Source organism: Leopardus geoffroyi, chromosome C1, assembly GCF_018350155.1.
Source record: "Leopardus geoffroyi isolate Oge1 chromosome C1, O.geoffroyi_Oge1_pat1.0, whole genome shotgun sequence".
Classification (NCBI taxonomy): Eukaryota; Metazoa; Chordata; class Mammalia; order Carnivora; family Felidae; genus Leopardus; species Leopardus geoffroyi.
Window position 1 is genome coordinate 54,187,711 of NC_059328.1, and position 20,796 is coordinate 54,208,506.

At 38.7% G+C, this 20,796-nt stretch overlaps 1 protein-coding gene across 10 annotated transcripts in view; it reads left to right on the forward strand.

The window, feature by feature from the left end:
* The window catches only part of LEPR (leptin receptor), a 139,037-nt gene that overhangs the window by 70,521 nt on the left and 47,720 nt on the right, over positions 1–20,796 (forward strand). For all 10 annotated transcript variants that reach the window (XR_006712350.1, XM_045477713.1, XM_045477714.1 and 7 more), the window contains 2 exons: positions 993–1,116; positions 17,920–18,128. Coding sequence is in view for 9 of the 10 variants with exons in the window: in XM_045477713.1 (XP_045333669.1) it covers positions 993–1,116; positions 17,920–18,128 (333 nt within the window). In the remaining variant the exon portion in view is untranslated. The remainder of the gene's footprint in view (positions 1–992; positions 1,117–17,919; positions 18,129–20,796) is intronic.

Below are 20,796 nucleotides of genomic sequence, written 5' to 3' on the forward strand. Positions count from 1 at the left end.
TATTTTTGAGAGAGAGAGAGGGAGCACGTGCAGGTGTGTGTTGAAGCAAGGGAGGGAGGGGTAGAGAGAGAGAGGGAGGGAGAGAGAATCCCAAGTAGGCTTCTCGCTGTCAACAAGGGCCTCTAGCCCACAAGCCGTGAGATTGTGACCTGAGCCAAACAGATTGAGCCACCCAGGTGTCCCTATGATGCCGTAGATTTCAGTTTTACACACAAATAAAGCTTGCATAACTAGTCACTTCTCACTTTAAATTTTTGTAACTGAAATCGGTAGGTTAAGTGGTGGTTACCGAGGATTTCAGCTGATTATTCTGCCACGCATGCTGTTTACTTCATAATGGTTCAACACTGTTGTAAAATCCCTACCAGCTAGAAATCCTTCAAGTTTGGGGAATACGTTAGTGTTGTCTTAAGTGAGCCATTATTTATGATTGTTGCTATTCTTGCTTTTTAAATTACAACCTGCCAATAATTTATTGCCAGGTGAGTTTTTCAGTGCACAGTGAAAGTATGCCTGCATCAGTTATATCTGGGGCCTGTAATTTACAATAACAAGAATTTAAGACATGAATCACTGTTCACATGTGAATCACTTTGCTTTTATTGCTAAAGCAGACACATAAATACTGCTCCACATGTGCTTGTATCTTGATATTGAGTATTTTCTTTTCTCTTAGAAAGCAAGCATGAACTGAACTAGGTGACTTTTGAGGTCTTTTGTCCTACTTAAGTAGTTCAAGATTAAAAAAAATAAGAAGAGTTTGAGAAGCAGTAATTGAATTTAAGTCTCTTACTTTACCAGAAAGGAAACTGAAGGCCTAAGGGACTAGATCACTTGGGCAGATACATACCACTGGTTAGAGCCGGTTCTTTTTCTCTCAGAATAGGCAGTGGAAGTTGTATCAGAACACTGGTAAATTTAATTTAGTTCTTCTCTTTCGCTGAGTTGTTCAGAATGTTTTTCAGATTTAATGTAGTTTATTTTTAATTCAGGTGCAAACTGGAACATACAGTGCTGGACGAAAGAGGACTTGGAATTATTCATCTGCTATATGGAGTCACTATTTAAGAATCCTTTCAAGGCTTATGACCTTAAGGTCCATCTTTTATATGTTCTGTAAGTACCAAATAAATTAATTTGGAAATTTCTAGGACATAATTTCTTTTAAATGCAAGAGCTTCCATACACAGAAGTGGATTATGAAAACTCTCCTATCCCTACATTTCCTTTTGTATCTATGGGAATATATTCTGAAAGAAGTATGAACTCAATTCAGGGGTCTTAGATATTTGAGTGGAGGGGAAAAACTTGTTACATGTTTCTTTTTCAGGTAGATTTTTTCCTTCATATTTGATCATTTTATTCGCTTAAAAATAGAAGTGCTCAATATTTATTTGCGCTAGCTAGAGAGCCAAGATGGTGGTTTGAGATAGCCATACACTTAGAATTCTAGCTAACACATCATTCAAGTGTTCTAATAATTCCAGTGATAATACATATCATTCCTCTGTAAATTTTAGCTCTTTAAATTTTTTTTCTAATTTGTCCTTTTGTGGGATGCTCAAGGAGAAAGAGACTCATTTCCTTCAGTTCTGCAGTTATTGGGATCATACCACTGAGGGGCGACATGCTAGAAACTGTCCATATAAACATGAGTCAAATAGAATAGTAGTTACCAGGGACTAGGGGTAGGGGCAATGGGAGGTCCTCTTTAAATAAGTATAGAGTTCAGTTGAGGAAGATGAGAAAAGTTCTGGAATTGGATTTATATTACCCAACAGTGTAAATGTACTGCTGTCACTGAACTGTATACTCAAAATGATAAATTTTATGTATATTTTACCCCAATAAAAATAATTTGAAAAGAAAGAAACTTAAAGATGCTGAGAAAAAAAGATAGTAATGATTTCTGCCTTTGAGGCATCACAGGCTGGTGGTTGGGGCAGATAGGTATAGGGCTTCAGTTTTAGTGGTTACTGTCGTCTGTTTGGGAGGCACATGAAGCCATGGGAACACAAGATTGTTGTGGAAGCCTTAGGTGGGGATAACTTGTGCAGCTGAATTCTAATTCTAGATGACTGTAGAAGGCCCTGCTAGCCTTTGCTTCTTTGTGCAATTCACATTAAGGCGAGGATCCTGAAGGGGACTATCTGATTGGTGAAAAGGTGCCCTAGCTGCCAGTGTTTCAGCGGCACAAAATTCTGGGCAGCCAGGAAACCTAGAAAAATGTGCAAAATAGAAATGACTGAGCTATAAACCTCTAGAGTCCCCCAAAGTAGTGGAGGTTGTAAAGTGGGAAGGACAGAGGAATAATGGGTAATGCACAGCCAAGGGTGGGCATTTAAAGGACAGGAGAGAGTGAGCTTGCTTCTAGATAATGACCCAGCAGGGAGGGAAAGTTTGAAGATATAGTAGAAGGGGGACTATTGGAGATCTATAACAGAGTGTGAATATTTAAATAAACAAGTTCCAGGAAAAAAGCACAGGTGAAAGGTTGGTCTTAAAATGAAGGAAGCGGGGCGCCTGGGTGGCGCAGTCGGTTAAGCGTCCGACTTCAGCCAGGTCACGATCTCACGGTCCGTGAGTTCGAGCCCCGCGTCGGGCTCTGGGCTGATGGCTCAGAGCCTGGAACCTGTTTCCGATTCTGTGTCTCCCTCTCTCTCTGCCCCTCCCCCGTTCATGCTCTGTCTCTCTCTGTCCCAAAAATAAATAAACGTTGAAAAAAAAAATTAAAAAAAAAAAAATGAAGGAAGCTCACCTCAACCTTGAGTACTGAGAAAAGAAAGGAAGCACTGTGGTAGATAAAGATATGTTTGAAGTTTGGAACAGAAAATTTCCTGTTTTATTGAGCAAAATAGGTTTTAGCTCACAGAAAAGAATTACTTTGCAATGTAGCACATTCCTACGATGACCTAAATATTTTGGATGGTGATCAAAAACTCACTGGGTGCCCATTCAAGAGAATTTCAGATATTGTCAGCAAGCTAGGGCAGCATGCTTGGTTTAAGAGCTCTGTGACCATGTGCAAGTATTTACATTTTGTTATTATCAAAATCTTACTATTATGTATAGACTATAGTTAAGTCTTGAGGTCTGCATTTTTAGAAAAAAATATACATGAATATATTGGAACATTACAAAATTGCATAGTAACAGCTACAGTTGAGAATTTTCACTTCACTTCAGTCAGCCAGGTAACCATTGGTCTATTCATTACATGATGGTTTTTCTGGGTCAGACTCAGAAAATGAGAAAATTATGATAAATTAACTAGATTTTTCAACTTACATGATGAATTTAGCAGATTATTTTGACCTGCTTTTATTTTGAACTCAATTTTCTAAAAATATCAGTACAGGAAAACTTGTCATAATTGCATGCAGTTGGAGGAACATTGTGGGTTTTTTTCTTACTCCTTTTTGCCATATTAATTGTTTTCTCCTTTGTATGATTGGGTTAATATATCCACTTTACTAATTGTCAATGCTGTTTCTGCCTTAAATTCTGTGTTGTCTGCATCTCTGGGCACTGTATCTCTAAATAATTTAAATAAGACTCCTCAAATCATGAGGAAGAGATGGTCAGTTTAATGAATAAGACTTCCATGGAAGAGAAAACCCATAAAGGTGGTTACTGTAGGAAGAGTTTTTAATCAAAATGCCCTTCTGCAGACATTAGAGTTCATGAGAGAAATCTTTCAAATGCTTCCATGTGTAAATAAGAATGGTTTTTAAAAGGAACCAAAACCTAACATTTATAAGGGATTTAAAGCCCTATAAATATGTCCCTTAAGGGAAAGCATTGTTTGAGCTCAGATATTAATGTTTGTCAAAGAATCCAAAGGAGAGATACCATAGAAATAGGCTACTTCTTTAGACTCTTTACCTTTGACCTGGGAGAAAAATCCTACTGTGTGCACCAGCCACTGAGTTCAGTGTGAGGAACCATGTTGAACAACTCAGACACAGCCCTCACCCTTCTGGAGCTAACAGTAAAGACAGAGAACATAATAATTTGAAAGTGCTGTGATGTAATAAACATAGGGACTTGTGAAAACATATATAGGTACTAGAAGTTATCTGCCTGGGTTACAAGGGGGCAGAGAATGAACCAGGTAGAATGAAGAGCATTTGCAAAGTCCCACAGTCACATCTGGACATTGCGGACAAGAAAAGTTAAGTGTGGTTGGGTTGTAAAGCTGGGGGATGGTGAGAAATTGAAGTGGAAGAATAAGTAAGGGTCATCCAAGGTGTTTAGACTTTCGTAACTGCTAATACCTAGTTTACCTTGTCTCTTTACTGTTACCCTGTCACCATTCTTGGTGATTTCCACTTCTATATGGATGATCATCAATTTCTTAAAGGCTTTTCTTTCACTATTCTTGTTTTTTCACCTGACCTGGTTCACCCATTCTCGTGGACCTACTGTAGACCTTGTCATTACTGGTAAGCATGCTCTGTCTATAAGTTCAGTTTCAAGGATCCCACTCTTTGACCATCCTCCCTCCTCCTCACCTTAGGCTTATTCCCTCTATTACCTCAACCTCAGGAATAATTAATTCTCCATGTTTCTTGGCTCTGTCCTCTGAGGTTCTTTTTCATGAAAGGCTGCATATCTCTGCAGCCAGGGAGTTTTCTCATATGCTTCCTGTCAGCACAAGTTTGGACGTCCAATGGCTTCGTTTCATTTTGTATCCTTTCAGTCTAGGCTAGCAGTGTGTCTGCTACTGGGTTCTCTCACAAGACCATACAGCCTCCTGTGGCTCTCACTGGGGTTCACCCCATTAGACAAAAGCCCACAGATCTCTAAGCCCTGGTCTTTGCTTAGAAGCCATTGCCTAGTGTTAACATCTTTACCCTCTGGAGAGGCCAGGCATCTCATAGCTCTCAAGTCTTGGTTTCTTTTGTTTAACCACCCTTTACTCAATGTGTACCTCTCCTCTTGTGGCAAGAGGAAACCAAGAGGCACCTTCAACACCTGCTTGGAAATTTCCTGCAGCAGATCACCCAGTTCAGTAGGTAGACTGTGCTTCCCATGTAACTGTGGATGTGTGACTTAGCTGTCTGCCTTTACATTACATTCTCTTTCCTCCAGTTTCCAGTCTGTGTTACTCACTTCCTCTTGTGCCCTCACTGGAACTGTCATCAAACTCCACATTTCCACTCACAGTCTATTCAAGACAATTTAGGCTTTCTTTATCACACATCTCCAAATTTTTCTAACCCCTGTCCATCACCTGGTTCTAAAGCCACTCCCACATTTTTAAAAAAGTTTGTTATGTATTCTGAGAGAGAGAGAGAAAGAGAAGCATGAGTGGGGTGGGACAGAGAGAGAGGGAGAGAGAGAATCCCAAGTAGGTTCTGCCCTGTCAGTGCAGAGCCCAACATAGGACTTGAACTCGTGAACTATGAGATCATGACCTGAGTGAAAATCAAGAGTTAGATGCTCAGCCTATTGAACCATCCCAGCACCCCTCATGGATTCTCATTTTATTTTATAAGCTATAATCAGTTATTTTCATTTTTTATATTATTGGTCAAATTGCCCCATATTTGACCACTGGGAACTTATTGAAGCTGGCTCCTGTGTCATTTTGATGTGTCCCACCTTTTTTTTTTTTTTTTTTTTGAGAACTTCCTTACTCTTTAGTGCTACAGGATGTTTCAGGTTGATTTTATACTTTCCTTGCCGTAACACTGGAGTCAGCCATTTCTCCAAGGAGCCCTGCTTCCTTTTTATTGGAGAATGGTATTTACAAAGCAGTATCTGGGAGCTAGATGCTCATTGTTACTTGAGTGGCATTGTTGAAACATCTGGGCCTTCTCAGATACGTGTATGCATGCACTAGATACATGTATGTACGTACACAATATATGTAAGGTTTATATATAATATACACAAATCTATATTTCTGTATCTGCATATACATATATTAAGAGTAGGTATTCATACTAACATTTCCCATTTTATTACTTTTTAAAGTTTGTTTATTTATTTATTTAGAGAGTGGGAGTGTATCAGCAGGGGAGGGGGAGAGAGAGAGGGAGAGAGAGAGAATCTCGAGCAGACTTTTCACCTTCAGCGTAGAGCCGGATGTGAGGCTTGAACTCATGAACCTTGAGATCATGACCTGAGCCAAAACTAAGAGTTGGACGCTTAACTGACTGAGCCAAAAGTAGATTTTTTGGGTAACATTTGTATAGATTTGGTAAAATTTGTATAGACTTAAAGTGACCTGTTCAAATGATATGTAAAAGTAATACTGTTTTACACAATTCCTATGTATTGATTTGTCTACTGTAGTTGCTCTCAGTTTATGTCACAGTCAGGAACTTGGATGGCACCATTTGATGCTATTTCTATAGTAACTTAGTGGAGATCATTGCTTAGAGAAGTTTTAATATATTCATGGAAAAGTAATTCTGGGAATGAATAATTTGACAGAAGGTCAGAGGACAGAATGTGTTCTCTGTAAACCACTGTGGCTACCAGAAATGAAATTTCAGTAATAAATATTTGTATATCTAACTTCTGAGTAGAAAAATTGCCCAAGTGATGAAGTCTGCAAAGTAGCCAAATGGAAAATTTGAGAAAAAAAAATTTTTTTTACTATTTTCACTTCTAAGTAAAGTTTACTCACATATAGAGATTAAATAAATAGTGGCACTGAATTTATGTGTGTATTGGCAAGATATAAGATATTTTGCTGCATAAAAAGTTTTCAAGGATTTCAGAAATTATTAAGTTTTGGTTATTTTAAGCCAAAGAATCTCTTTCTTACTTTAAAAATTTGATCATCATTTTAATCCTTATACATTAAAATGATCAAAATTTAGAGTGTTGTTTGATGTTCACAAATAACTTCAAACTTCTTTTGGAAGGTAAAAGAATTTCTTATGCTGACTTTGACAAATAACAAAGGCTTTGACAATAACAAGGCTCATGTATTCCAGGTTTCACACAAACTTTGAAAAGCTTATGCTCTCACACATATGAGAAATATCTAATGTTTTCCTCATGGAAAAAGTAATTTGAAATAATTCTCTAATTCTTTAAAGTTCTGATATATAGAAATATTGAGACAATTCAGATTATAATAAGTTTTTAGTTGTGGCTACCGATGTCTCTATGAATCTCCTAAATAAAATGGCAACAGTAGCAGTGAAATGTCTCCTGTGATAATAAGATATGTTGGGCATAATGAAGTGAGCAGTGAGCATGTAAGCATAGGCTTCAAATGAGCTTCAGGTCTGTATGGTCTCCAAGCCTCAGTTTCTTACTTACTCAGTTTCTTACTTACTTTTTCTTTGAAAAGTTGAATTAGATCGTGATCCTCAAGCTGTTTTTATGTCAATTGTAAATATGCTATATAATGAAATTTGATGATATATTTAATGTGGATTCTTTATTTTTGTGTCCTTTGCCTTTCTTTTTTTTTTTTTTTTAATTTTTTTTTTTCAACGTTTATTTATTTTTGGGACAGAGAGAGACAGAGCATGAATGGGGGAGGGGCAGAGAGAGAGGGAGACACAGAATCGGAAACAGGCTCCAGGCTCCGAGCCATCAGCCCAGAGCCCGACGCGGGGCTTGAACTCACAGACCGCGAGATCGTGACCTGGCTGAAGTCGGACGCTTAACCGACTGCGCCACCCAGGCGCCCCTGTCCTTTGCCTTTCAAGTACCCAGCAGTAAGGAGTACAAAATGTTTTTGGCCAATAGCTGGGATTGAAAAATGTTTTCTTTAAGGGCCAGATAGCAAATATTTAAAAAAAGTTTTTTTTTAATATTTATTTATTTTTGAGAGAGAGAGAGAGACAGAGACAGACAGAGCATGAATGGGGGAAGGACAGGGAGAGAGGGAGACACAGAATCTGAAACAGACTCCAGGCTCTGAGCTGTCAGCACAGAGCCCAATGTGGGGCTGGAACTCACAAACCGTGAGATCATGACCTGAGCTGAAGTTGGACACTTAATCAACTGAGCCACCCAAGCACCCCCAGATAGCAAATATTTTAGACTTTGTGGTCCATACTGTCCCTATCACAACCTTGTAGCCATATGTAAATATATAAATGAATAAACTTGAGAATGTTAATGGACATTGAAATTTGAATTTTATGCAATTTCCTTGTATCACAGGACATTCTTCCTCTTTTTTTTTTTTACCTTCTGAAAATGTAAGAAACCATTCTTAGCTCACAAGCTGTACAAAAAACAAGTTTATTTGGCCTGTGGGCTGTAGTTTTCTCACCCCTGTATAGAACACTTTGAGAATTAGTTTTAGATTGATTTTTAGAGTTTCATGATGGGGTTATCTGTTGTGGTAGTTTGGGAAATTTCTGAATGGAAATGCTTTTTTAAAAAAATAATGAGTTTGTTGGGAGCAGGTGCCGGAGGAAGATGGCGGCGTAGGAGGATGCTGGGCTCACCGCGTCCTGCTGATCACTTAGATTCCACCCATACCTGCCTAAATAACCCAGAAAACCACCAGAAGGCTAGCAGAACAGATTCTCTGGAGCCAACATAGACGAGAGGCCCACAGAAGAGGGTAGGAAGGGTGGAGAGGTGGTGCGCGCTCCACGGACTGGCAGGAAGGAACCCGGGGCGGAGGGGCAGCCTGCCGGCCGAGCAGAGCCCCTGAGTCTGGCTTGCAAAAGCGGAGGGGCCGGACAGAGTGTGTTCGGAAGCAAGCGGGACTTAACATCTGGAAGGTGATAAGCTAACAGCTCTGCTCGGAGATCGGAGGGCTGGAGGACAATGGGAGGGAGAGTTGTTGAGCCCCGGAAGACAGAGCTCAGCTTGGCAGGGAACAAAGGCGCTCGCTAGCGCCATCTCCCTCGCCCATCCCCCAGCCAAAATCCCAAAGGGAACCAGTTCCTGCCAGGGAACTTGCTTGCACTGCGCAAACACCCACAAACACCCAACGCTGTGTTTCTGCGGATCCACCCCTCCAGCGGAGGGTCTGACTCACTCCTGGTGCCGCAGAGCCCCTCCTGAAGCGGATCACCGAAGGAAAAGTGAGCTGGGCCTGCTCCTCCTTGCAGATCCAACCCAGCTAATACGCCAGATCCCCAGCACCACAAGCCTAGCAGTGTGCAAGTAGCCCAGACAGGCCACGGCACCCCACAGTGAATCCCGCCCCTAGGAGAGGGGAAGAGAAGGTACACACCAGTCTGAATGTGGCCCCAGCAGTGGGCTGGGGGCAGACATCAGGTCTGACTGTGGCCCCGCCCACTAACGCAAGTTATTCAAGACAGCACAGGGGAAGTGCCCCGCAGTCCCGCACCACTCCAGGGACTATCCAAAATGACGAATGGAAGAATTCCCCTCAAAAGAATCTCCAGAAAATAACAACAGCTAACGAACTGATCAAAAAGGATTTAAACAATATAACAGAAAGTGAATTTAGAATAATAGTCATAAAATTAATCGCTGGGCTTGAAAAAAGTATAGAGGACAGCAGAGAATCTATTGCTACAGAGATCAAGGGACTAAGGAACAGCCAGGAGGAGCTAAAAGATGCTATAAATGAGCTGCAAAGTAAAATGGAGACAACCACAGCTCGGATTGAAGAGGCAGAGAATAGGTGAACTAGAAGATAAAATTATGGAAAAAGAGGAAGCTGAGAAAAAGAGGAAGCTGAGAAAAAGAGAGATAAAGAAAATCCAGGAGTATGAGGGGAAAATTAGAGAACTAAGTGATGCACTAAAGAGAAATAATCTACGCATAATTGGTATTCCAGAGGAGGAAGAGAGAGGGAAAGGTGTTGAAGGTGTACTTGAAGAAATAATAGCTGAGAACTTCCCTGATCTGGGGAAGGAAAAAGGCATTGAAATCCAAGAGGCACAGAGAACTCCCTTCAGACGTAACTTGAATCGATCTTCGGCACGACATATCATACTGAAACTGGCAAAATACAAGGATAAAGAGAAAATTCTGAAAGCAGCTAGGGATAAACGTGCTCTAACATATAAAGGGAGACCGATAAGACTCGTGACGGATCTCTCTACTGAAACTTGGCAGGCCAAAAAGGAATGGCAGGAAATCTTCAATGTGATGAATAGAAAAAATATGCAGCCAAGAATCCTTTATGCAGCAAATCTGTCCTTTAGAATAGAAGGAGAGATAAAGGTCTTCCCAAACAAACAAAAACTGAAGGAATTCATCACCACTAAACCAGCCCTACAAGAGATTCTAAGGGGGATCCTGTGAGACAAAGTACCAGAGACATTGCTATAAGCATGAAACATACAGACATCACAATGACTCTAAACTCATATCTTTCTATAATAACACTGAACGTAAATGGACTAAATGTGCCAACCAAAAGACATAGGGTATCAGAATGGAGAAAAAAAAACAAGACCCATCTATTTGCTGTCTACAAGAGACTCATTTTAGACCTGAGGACACCTTCAGATTGAGAGTGAGGGGATGGAGAACTATTTATCATGCCACTGGAAGTCAAAAGAGAGCTGGAGTGCCATACTTATATCAGACAAACTAGACTTTAAATTAAAGGCTGTAACAACAGATGAAGAAGGGCATTATATAATAATTACAGGGTCTATCCATCAGGAAGAGCTAACAATTATAAATGTCTATGCGCCGAATACCGGAGCCCCCAAATTATTAAAACAATTACAAACATAAGCAACCTTATTGATAAGAATGTGGTAATTGCAGGGGACTTTAACACCCCACTTAACAGAAATGGAAAGATCATATAGACACATGGTCAATAAAGAAACAAGGGCTCTGAATGATACATTGGAACAGATGGACTTGACAGATCTGTTTAGAACTCTGCATCCCAAAGCAACAGAATATACTTTCTTCTCAAGTGCACATGGAACATTCTCCAAGATAGATCACATTCTGGGTCACAAAACAGCCCTTCATAAGTATACAAGAATTGAAATCATACCATGCATACTTTCAGACCACATTGCTATGAAGCTTGAAATCAACCACAGGAAAAAGTCTGGAAAACCTCCAAAAGCATGGAGGTTAAAGAACACCATACTAAAGAATGAATGGGTCAACCAGGCAATTAGAGAAGAAATTAAAAAATATATGGAAACAAACGAAAATGAAAATACAGCAATCCAAATGCTCTGGGATGCAGCGAAGCAGTCCTGAGAGGAAAATACATTGCAATCCAGGCCTATCTCAAGAAACAAGAAAAATCTCAAATACAAAATCTAACAGCACACCTAAAGGAAATAGAAGCAGAACAGGAAAGACACCCCAAACCCAGCAGAAGAAGAGAAATAATAAAGATCAGAGCAGAAATAAACAATATAGAATCTAAAAAAAAAAAAAACAGTAGAGCAGGTCAATGAAACCAAGAGTTGGTTTTTTGAAAAAATAAACAAAATTGATAAACCTGTAGCCAGGCTTCTCAAAAAGAAAGGGGAGAGGACCCAAATAGATAAAATCATGAATGAAAATGAATTATTATAACTAATCCCTCAGAAGTACAAGCAATTATCAGGAAATACTATGAAAAATTATATGCCAACAAACTGGACAACCTGGAAGAAATGGACAAATTCCTAAGCACCCACACACTTCCAAAACTCAAACAGGAAGAAATAGAAAATTTGAACAGACCCATAACCAGTGAAGAAGTTGAATCAGTTATCAAAAATCTCCCAACAAATAAGAGTCCAGGACCAGATGGCTTCCCTGGGGAATTCTATGAGACATAGAATACCTATCTGTCTCAAGCTGTTCCAAAAAATAGAAAGGGAAGGAAAACTTCCAGACTCATTCTATGAAGCCAGCATTACTTTGATTCCCAAACCAGAGACCCAGCAAAAAAAGAGAACTACAAGCCAATGTCCCTGATGAATACGGAGGCAAAAATTCTTGACAAGATACTAGCAAATCAAATTCAACAGCATATAAAAAGAATTATTCACCATGATCAAGTGGGATTCATTCCTGGGATGCAGGGCTGGTTCAATATTTGCAAATCAATCAATGTGATACATCACATTAAAAAAAGAAAAGATAAGAACCATATGATCCTGTCAATCGATGCAGAAAAAGCATTTGACAAAATTCAGCATCCTTTCTTAATAAAAACCCTTGAGAAAGTCGGGATAGAGGGAACATACTTAAAGATCATAAAAGCCACTTATGAAAAGCCCACAGCTAACATCATCCTCAATGGGGAAAAACTGAAAGTTTTCCCCCTGAGATCAGGAACTCAACAGGGATGTCCACTCTCACAGCTGTTGTTTAACATAGTGTTGGAAGTTTTAGCATCAGCAATCAGACAACAAAAGGAAATGAAAGACATCAAAATTGGCAAAGATGAAGTCAAGCTTTCACTTTTGCTGATGACATGATACTCTACATGGAAAACCCAATAGACTCCACCAAAAATCAGCTAGAACTGATACATGAATTCAGCAAAGTTGCAGGATACAAAATCAATGTATAGAAATCAGTTGCATTCTTTTTTTTTAAATTTTTTTTTTTTCAACGTTTTTATTTATTTTTGGTACAGAGAGAGACAGAGCATGAACGGGGGAGGGGCAGAGAGAGAGGGAGACACAGAATCTGAAACAGGCTCCAGGCTCTGAGCCATCAGCCCAGAGCCCGACGCGGGGCTCGAACTCCCGGACCGCGAGATCGTGACCTGGCTGAAGTCGGCCGCTTAACCGACTGCGCCACCCAGGCGCCCCGAAATCAGTTGCATTCTTATACACTAATAATGAAGCAACAGAAAGACAAATAAAGAAACTGATCCCATTCACAATTGCACCAAGAAGCATAAAATACCTAGGAATAAACCTAACCAAAGATGTAAAAGATCTGTATGCTGAAAACTATAGAAAGCTTATGAAGAAATTGAAGAAGATACAAAGAAATGGAAAAACATTCCATGCTCATGAATTGGAAGAATAAATATTGTTAAAATGTCAATACTATCCAAAGCTATCTACACATTCAATGCAATCCCAATCAAAATTGCACCAGCATTCTTCTTGAAGCTAGAACAAGCAATCCTAAAATTTGTATGGAACCACAGAAGACCCCGAATAGCCAAAGTAATATTGAAGAAGAAAACCAAAGCGGGAGGCATCACAATCCCAGACTTGAGCCTCTACTACAAAGCTGTAGTCATCAAGACAGCATGGCATTGGCACAAAAACAGACACATAGACCGATGGAATAGAATAGAGACTCCAGAATTGGACCCACAAAAGCATGGCCAACTAATCTTTGACAAAGCAGGAAAGAATATCCAATGGAAAAAGACAGTCTCTTTAACCAATGGTGCTGGGAGAACTGGATAGCAACATGCAGAAGAATGAAACTAGACCACTCTCTTACACCATTCACAAAAATAAATTTAAAATGGATAAAGGACCTGAATGTGAGGCAGGAAACCATCAAAACCCTAGAGGAGAAAGCAGGAAAAAATCTCTCTGACCTCAGCCATAGCAATTTCTTACTTGACACATCTCCAAAGGCAAGGGAATTAAAAGCAAAAATGAACTTTTGGGACCTCATGAATTAAAAAGCTTCTGCACTGCGAAGGAAACAATCAACAAAACTAAAAGGCAGCCGATGGAATGGGAAAAGATATTTGCAAATGACATATTGGACAAAGGGCTAGTATACAAAATCTATAAAGAACTCACCAAACTCCACACCCAAAAAACAAATAATCCAGTGAAGAAATGGGCAGAAGACATGAATAGACACTTCTCTAAAGAAGACATCCAGATGGCCAATAGGCACATGAAAAGATGCTCAATGTCACTCCTCATCAGGGAAATACAAATCAAAACCACACTCAGATACCACCTCACGCCAGTCAGAGTGGCTAAAATGAACAAATCAGGAGACTATAGATGCTGGCGAGGATGTGGAGAAACGGGAACCCTCTTGCACTGCTTGTGGGAATGCAAACTGGTACAGCCACTCTAGAAAACAGTGTAGAGGTTTCTCAAAAAATTAAAAATAGATCTACCCTATGACCCAGCAATAGCACTGCTAGGAATTTACCCAAGGGATACAGGAGTGCTGATGCATAGGGGCACTTGCAACCCAATGTTTATAGTAGCACCTGCAACAATAGCCAAATAATGGAAATAGCCTAAATGTCCATTAATGGATGAATGGAGAAAGAAGATGTGGTTTATATATACAATGGAATACTACTTGGCAATGAGAAAGAATGAATTATGGCCTTATGTAGCAACGTGGATGGAACTGGAGAGTGTTATGCTAAGTGAAATTAGTCATACAGAGAAAGACAGATACCATATGTTTTTACTCTTACGTGGATCCTGGGAAACTTGACAGAAGACCATGGGGGACAGAGAGGGAAGGAGGGAAACAATAAGAGTCTCTTAAAAACTGAGAATAAACTGAGGGTTGATGGGGGGTGGGAGGGAGGGGAAAGTGGGTGATGGGCATTGAGGAGGGCACCTGTTGGGATGAGCACTGGGTGTTGTATGGAAACCAATTTGACAATAAATTTCATATTAAAAAAACCCCAAATGGTATCTTATGGGTCTATAGCACTTTAAAGTTTTCAAAAATCCTTTTATGTTATCCTCTTTAATACTTACAATAGCCTTGTAAAGGTGAGTAATGCAGGCATTTTTCTCTGTTTTACTGATTGTGGAAACCAAAGCTCACAAAAGGAACTCTCTGACTATGGCTCATAAGCAAACAGGACTTAATTTTAGGTCTCAGTTTAATTTAGTGTGCTTCCCACAATAGGATTATCCCATACACAGCACCCAATAGACTGATTTGCACCTTAAAAGGCCTGGAAATGTTGTTTCTTGATTGATTTCTTTTAGGTCTAAAGTAATACTAAAGTCTATCTCAGGAAACATGAAAATCTATCATAATTCACAACATTTAATACTAGGGGTATATGTATGAATGATTTGGGCCCATTTCTTTCATGTTGTGTTTATATCTGAATTTTCAGGTATGTGCTAGTTAGCAGAGTTTCTAAAGCATTGCTTTCCCTGCACTAAATTTGTATATTTATCACTTACAGTTTTTCCCTCCAAAAGGGCTGCAAGATTTCTGAAGGCAGTGATCATGTCTAAATATTAATACTCTCTCCCCATTTGCAAGGTTTTTTTTAACCTTTTTAAAAAAGTTTTTTTATTTTCAGAGAGACGCACAGAGAGTGAGAGCAGGGGAGGGGCAGAGAAAGAAGGAGAGAGAGAGACAGAGTGAGAGAATCCCCAGCAGGTGGAGCCCATCATGGGGCTTGAACCCACGAACCGTGAGATCATAACCTGAACAGACACCAAGAGTTTGACGCTTAACCAACTGAGCCACCCAGGAGCCCCTATTATTATTGAGTTTTGAGAGATCTTTTTATCTTTTGGAGAAAAGTGCTTTATTAGATAGATGATTGGGAAATGTATTCTCTCAGTCTGTGGCTTGTCTTTTTGTTGTTTCATAGTGTCTTTCTTTCAGAGGAGTTTTCAATCTTGAGAAGAGTCCAATCTATGAATTTGTTCTTTTATGGATCATGCTTTTGGTGTTGCATCTAATGACATGTTACCTTACCCAAGGTCACAAATTTTTTTTCCCGTGTTCTCTTCTAGACGTTTTATAGCTTTAGATTTTATATTTGAATTGATGACCCATTTTGAATTAATTTTTGAATCTGGTGTGAGTAGGGATTGAAATCTGTTTTGTTTTGCATATAGATGTCCCATTGCTCACCACCCTTCTCCACAGACCTGCTTTTGTACCTCTCTAGAAAGCTGGTTGTCCATATAGGTCTTCGTCTATTCTGTTCCATTCATCTATGTTTCTCTATACTAATACTCTATTGACTTGACCATTGTGATTCCAAAGCTATAACTTCTTGTTTTGTTATTTTAGTGGTTGCTTTAGGATTTGTAATACAGGTTTTTAACTCATCACAGTCTAACTTATGTACCTCCGAGGAATATTATACCACTTCGTGTGTAGCATGAGAACATTACAACTGCATACTTACATTATGTCCCGCACTCCCAAGCTTGGAGCCAATGTCATATGTTTTACTTCTATCTGTTATAAACCTTACACTACATGGTTATTATTTTTGCTTTAAGCAGTCAGTAAATACCCTTTTTTAAAAAAATCATGATTTAATAAATACGCTGTAGTTACAAAGATCTGAGGATAATGTTGTTTTGAAAACTGGATAGTTTCCACAGACAAGACATTTTAGAATAACTGAAAAAATTCAAGAATCTGTTTTCCAGTGATTTTTTTCTATTTTCTTGGAAAAATATAAACCCTTCTTATTTTTGCTAATTCTAAACTTCATCCCCCACAATCCTCCTTATATTAATTTGGACAAAGTATTGATCCTAAAATAGGTATTAAATTTTTTAGAAAACTATGGTAAAGGAGTAGAGGCTCTAAAAACTAGAGAATTTTCATTACTTGATCTGGAAAGGATTCTTCTTGTCTTTATTTTCAGTACAGAACAAAAAATAAATGTGATTAGGCTTTTAAAAAATCCCATTTTAACTTTCTCCACATTATTTTTTTTAATTTTATTTTTTAATTTTTTTAAATTTACATCCGAATTAATTAGCATATAGTGAAACAATGATTTAAGGAGTAGATTCCTTAGTGCCCCTTACCCATTTAGCCCATCCCCCCTCTGACAACCCCTCCAGTAACCCTCAGTTCTCCATATTTATTATTTATTTTTTTTAATTTTAATTTTAATTTTTTAAAATTTACATCCAAATTAGTTAGCATATAGTGCAACAATGATTTCAGGAGTAGATTACCTTAGTGCCCCTTACCCATTTAGCTCACCCCCCTCCCACAATCCCTCCAGTAACCCTCAGTTTGTTCTCCATGTTCATGAGTCTCTTATGCTTTGTCCCCCTCCCTGTTTTTATATTCTTTTTGTTTCCCTTCCCTTATGTTCATCTGTTTTGTCTCTAAAGGTATTCATATGAGTGAAGTCATATGATACTTGTCTTTCTCTGACTAATTTCGCTTAGCATAATACCCTCTAGTTCGATCCATGTAGTTGCAAATGGCAAGATTTCATTCTTTTTGATTGCTGAGTAATACTCCATTGTATGTATATACCACATCTTCTTTATCCATTCATCCATCGATGGACATTTGGGCTCTTTCCGTACTTCGGCTATTGTTGATAGTGCTGCTATAAACATGGGGGTGCATGTGCCCCTTCGAAACAGCACACCTGTATCCCATGGATAAATGCCTAGTAGTGCAATTGCTGGGTCATAGGGTAGTTCTATTTTTAGTTTTTTGAGGAACCTCTCTGCTGTTTTCCAGAGCGGCTGCACCAGCTTGCATTCCCAAGTAAATACCATTTTAAAGTTATTTTCATTTGTTTGTGTGGAACCTGTCTTCCATCTGCTATCATTTTCTTTTGCCTGATGGAGTTTCTTTGGCAGCTTTTATAATACACACCTGATGGGTGATGAATTCTTTCAGTTTTGGTATGCTTGAAAAAAACCTTTATTTCATGTTTATTTTGAAAGATATTTTCTCTGGATATAGAGTTTTAGGAACAGTTTCTCTTTCCTTTTTGGTACTTCACTATTGCTTCAGTACCTTGTTACTGGTATTATTTCTTTTAAGATTTTTTATTATTTTTAAGTCATCTCTATACCCAACATGGGGCTCGAACTTACAATTCCAAGATCCAGAGTCACATGCCCTACCGATGGAGCCAGCCAGGTGCCCCTGTGCTGATATTCTTTCTAATGGCTAACCTGCTTTAACTCTTATGTTTGTGTCTCTGATATAATGCATCCTTTGTTTTTTCCTAGATGCCTTTTAAGCTGGATGCACAGAAATTTTTGTCATACATTTTAAGTAAATCCAGTACATGCCACATCTACACTAATATTTATCTCTTCTTTTTTCACATAGGCCTGAAGTGTTAGAAGAGTCACTTCTGGTCCCCCAGAAGGGCAGTTTTCTGACTGTTCAGTGTAACTGCAGTGTTGGTGACAGCTGTGAATGCCATGTGCCTGTGCCCACAGCCAAACTCAACCACACTCTTCTTATGTATTTCAAAATCATGTCTGGTGGAGTAATTTTTCAGTCACCTATGATGTCAGTTCAGCCCATAAATGTTGGTAAGTTGTGTATAAAAGAGATAATAGATCTAAACATCAGTCACACAAGCAGGTTAAAAATTGCTCACAAAATGCTTTTTTTCAATAGTTTATCTTGCTTTCGAGCTGTAAGGATGGTAAATGTGGTATGAGGAACTATTAAGAGTAGCTTCTAGAATGTTTTAAGCACAATATAGATATCTCTGCAGTTAAATTCTTTCTTAAAAACATTTTTTCTTAAATCCTGGATCTGTGCAATGGATACGTGTCGTTTGGTTATTCCTGTTTTCACTTATCAGATAATAATTTCCAAAAATAATGAGAAGCTTGTTTTTTACCTGGATTTCTTCCTTCAATAAATATTTCTCAGAGGCTCATATGTGTCAGCCACTGACCTAGGAGCTGGGGAAACAATGGTGAATGAGACAAAGTTTCTGCCTCATAGACCAGAGACAATATTAAGCAGACAGGGATAGTAAAAAAGTAAACAACTGAATAATTTGCTGTACAAATCTGATTATAAGAAAAACTCAAGTAATAGGTTATGGCCCAGATTTTTAGTGCAAAGATTCCCAAAGTTTCTTTTGATCCACCTGAACATATAATTACAAATGTGAATAAGATAGGTAAGTGTTCACTTAATGTGTTTATTAACTCAGTTTTGTGTATGTACGTATGTTATATATAATATGTAATGTAACAGTGTTACTATTTTCCACTTGTATTTCTTGAAAGCATTGTATACAAACTTCTTACATGCATCATTGCATCATTGTTTTTGACATCACAAGAGCCACTTTTCCAGGCATCTCACACGGTTTTTCACATAGCCTCACCTTCATTTCTTTCTAAGTTACTGAGCATGACATCTGCATATGCAGATTTACATATGACATATGAATGCACTGACATCGTATTTTAACATTAGGACTTTCAAATAATTTGTCTTCTAGGGATATATTTTTGGTCTCTACAACATAATTGTGATGACGCCTGAACAATTCCATCATGAAATTATACCACAGGAAAAAATATACATAATATTTATAAAATACTGTTATGTTCTCTTTTTAAAACTAATTCTCTCAGGTGACTTTTAGAAGCACCTGGAGTCAGGATTTAATTGCATATTTAAAAAAAAATAAAAGTTAAGATGAAGTTCTACGATAGACTTTATAAGAAACTTAAAAAGAGTTTTGTTTTTTTTCAGTAATGATTTTTGAGGAAAAAAAATCTTTCTGTATGCTTGGGCATATATGGTAATGTCCCAAAATTTTAAGTTCCATAAAAGAAGTAAGAGATGGAGAGTGTCAGGTGTAGTGACTATTATTTTAGCTATGGAGGTCAAAGAAGACCTGTTTTGGGAGATAGCAGTTGGGCTAAATGAAAGAGAAAAAACTGTGTAAAACTCCAGAGTGAAAGGTGCTCCATGCAGGAAAAATAGCACCCATGAAACCTCTGAGATGGAATGAGCTTGGCAGTTGGAGGAACCAAAGAAAAGGCCTCTATGTTTGGACTGAATGAAGTAAGGGAATATCTGGAGATGTGGTCGGAGAGTTATTGGGTTCATATCGTAGGCCAGAGTTACAGAGTTGGATTTTATCCTAATTGCACTGGAAGCTTTTGAACCAGGAGAGTGATATGGTCAGGTATGTGTGTCTGTGTGCATGTTTCAAATTTGGTCTGCATGTGGAGAAGAAAGTTGATGGGGAAAAGAGGAAGGATAGTTGCAAGAGTGGAATCAGAGGGCTCAGATAGGAGGTTATTGGAATGATCTAGTCGGTTTAGGGATGTAGCAATGGAGAAGAAAGAAATGGTCATAGTTGGAATTTATTTGGGAATGGTGCTATCTGAGATTTCTAGTGGATTTGGTACGAAGGAAAGAGAAGAGCCAAGGATAACACTCAGGCTAGGACCAGAGCATGCCAGTGAATAGTGGTACCATGTACTGGGATGGGGAGATTTGGGGAGGATCAGGTGTGACACATTAATTTTGAGATGCTTATAGATACCCAAGAGATGCTGAGTAGGCATTTGGACATATGATCCTAGAGTTCAAGGGAGATATATACAGGAGTATTTGGTGTATAGATGTTTATGGGATTGAATAAGATCAGCCACTTAGAGTTCAGTGAGGGAAAGACTGAGGCAGTCAGAGGGAAAAGAGGAGTAAAAGAACATGGTGGCCTGGAACCATGCAGGAACAGTGAGCAGATATGTGGAATGCCACTGAGAGGTGGAGTGAAATGGATCAGACAGCTGATACTGGATTTGGAAAAGGGTGGTGATCTTGATAAGAGAGAGCACTTTCAGTGGATTGGTGAGGGGGTAGACCTGATCAGAGTAGGTTGGTTAGGAAGATGGGACACAAAGTGGGCGGAATGAGTAGTGCCAATGCTTCCAAGAGATATTGCTGTGAAAGAAGCAGGTAGGTGGCAGTATATCTAAGACTGGGGACATAGGTGGTTCAGGGAAAGATTTATTTTTAGATTTCTAATATTAAGGAATATATCTATACAGACAGGAAGTGTACAATAGTTTATAATTTTATGATTTCTGTTTGATGGCTTTGTTTTGTTTTCTTTTTGGTCATGAGAACGCAGTGAGTTTCACCTATTGTTTCTAGACTTTAGTGTTTATCTGTCCCTGCTTTAAAATAACCAAAATTTGTAATATGTCACATAAAGTA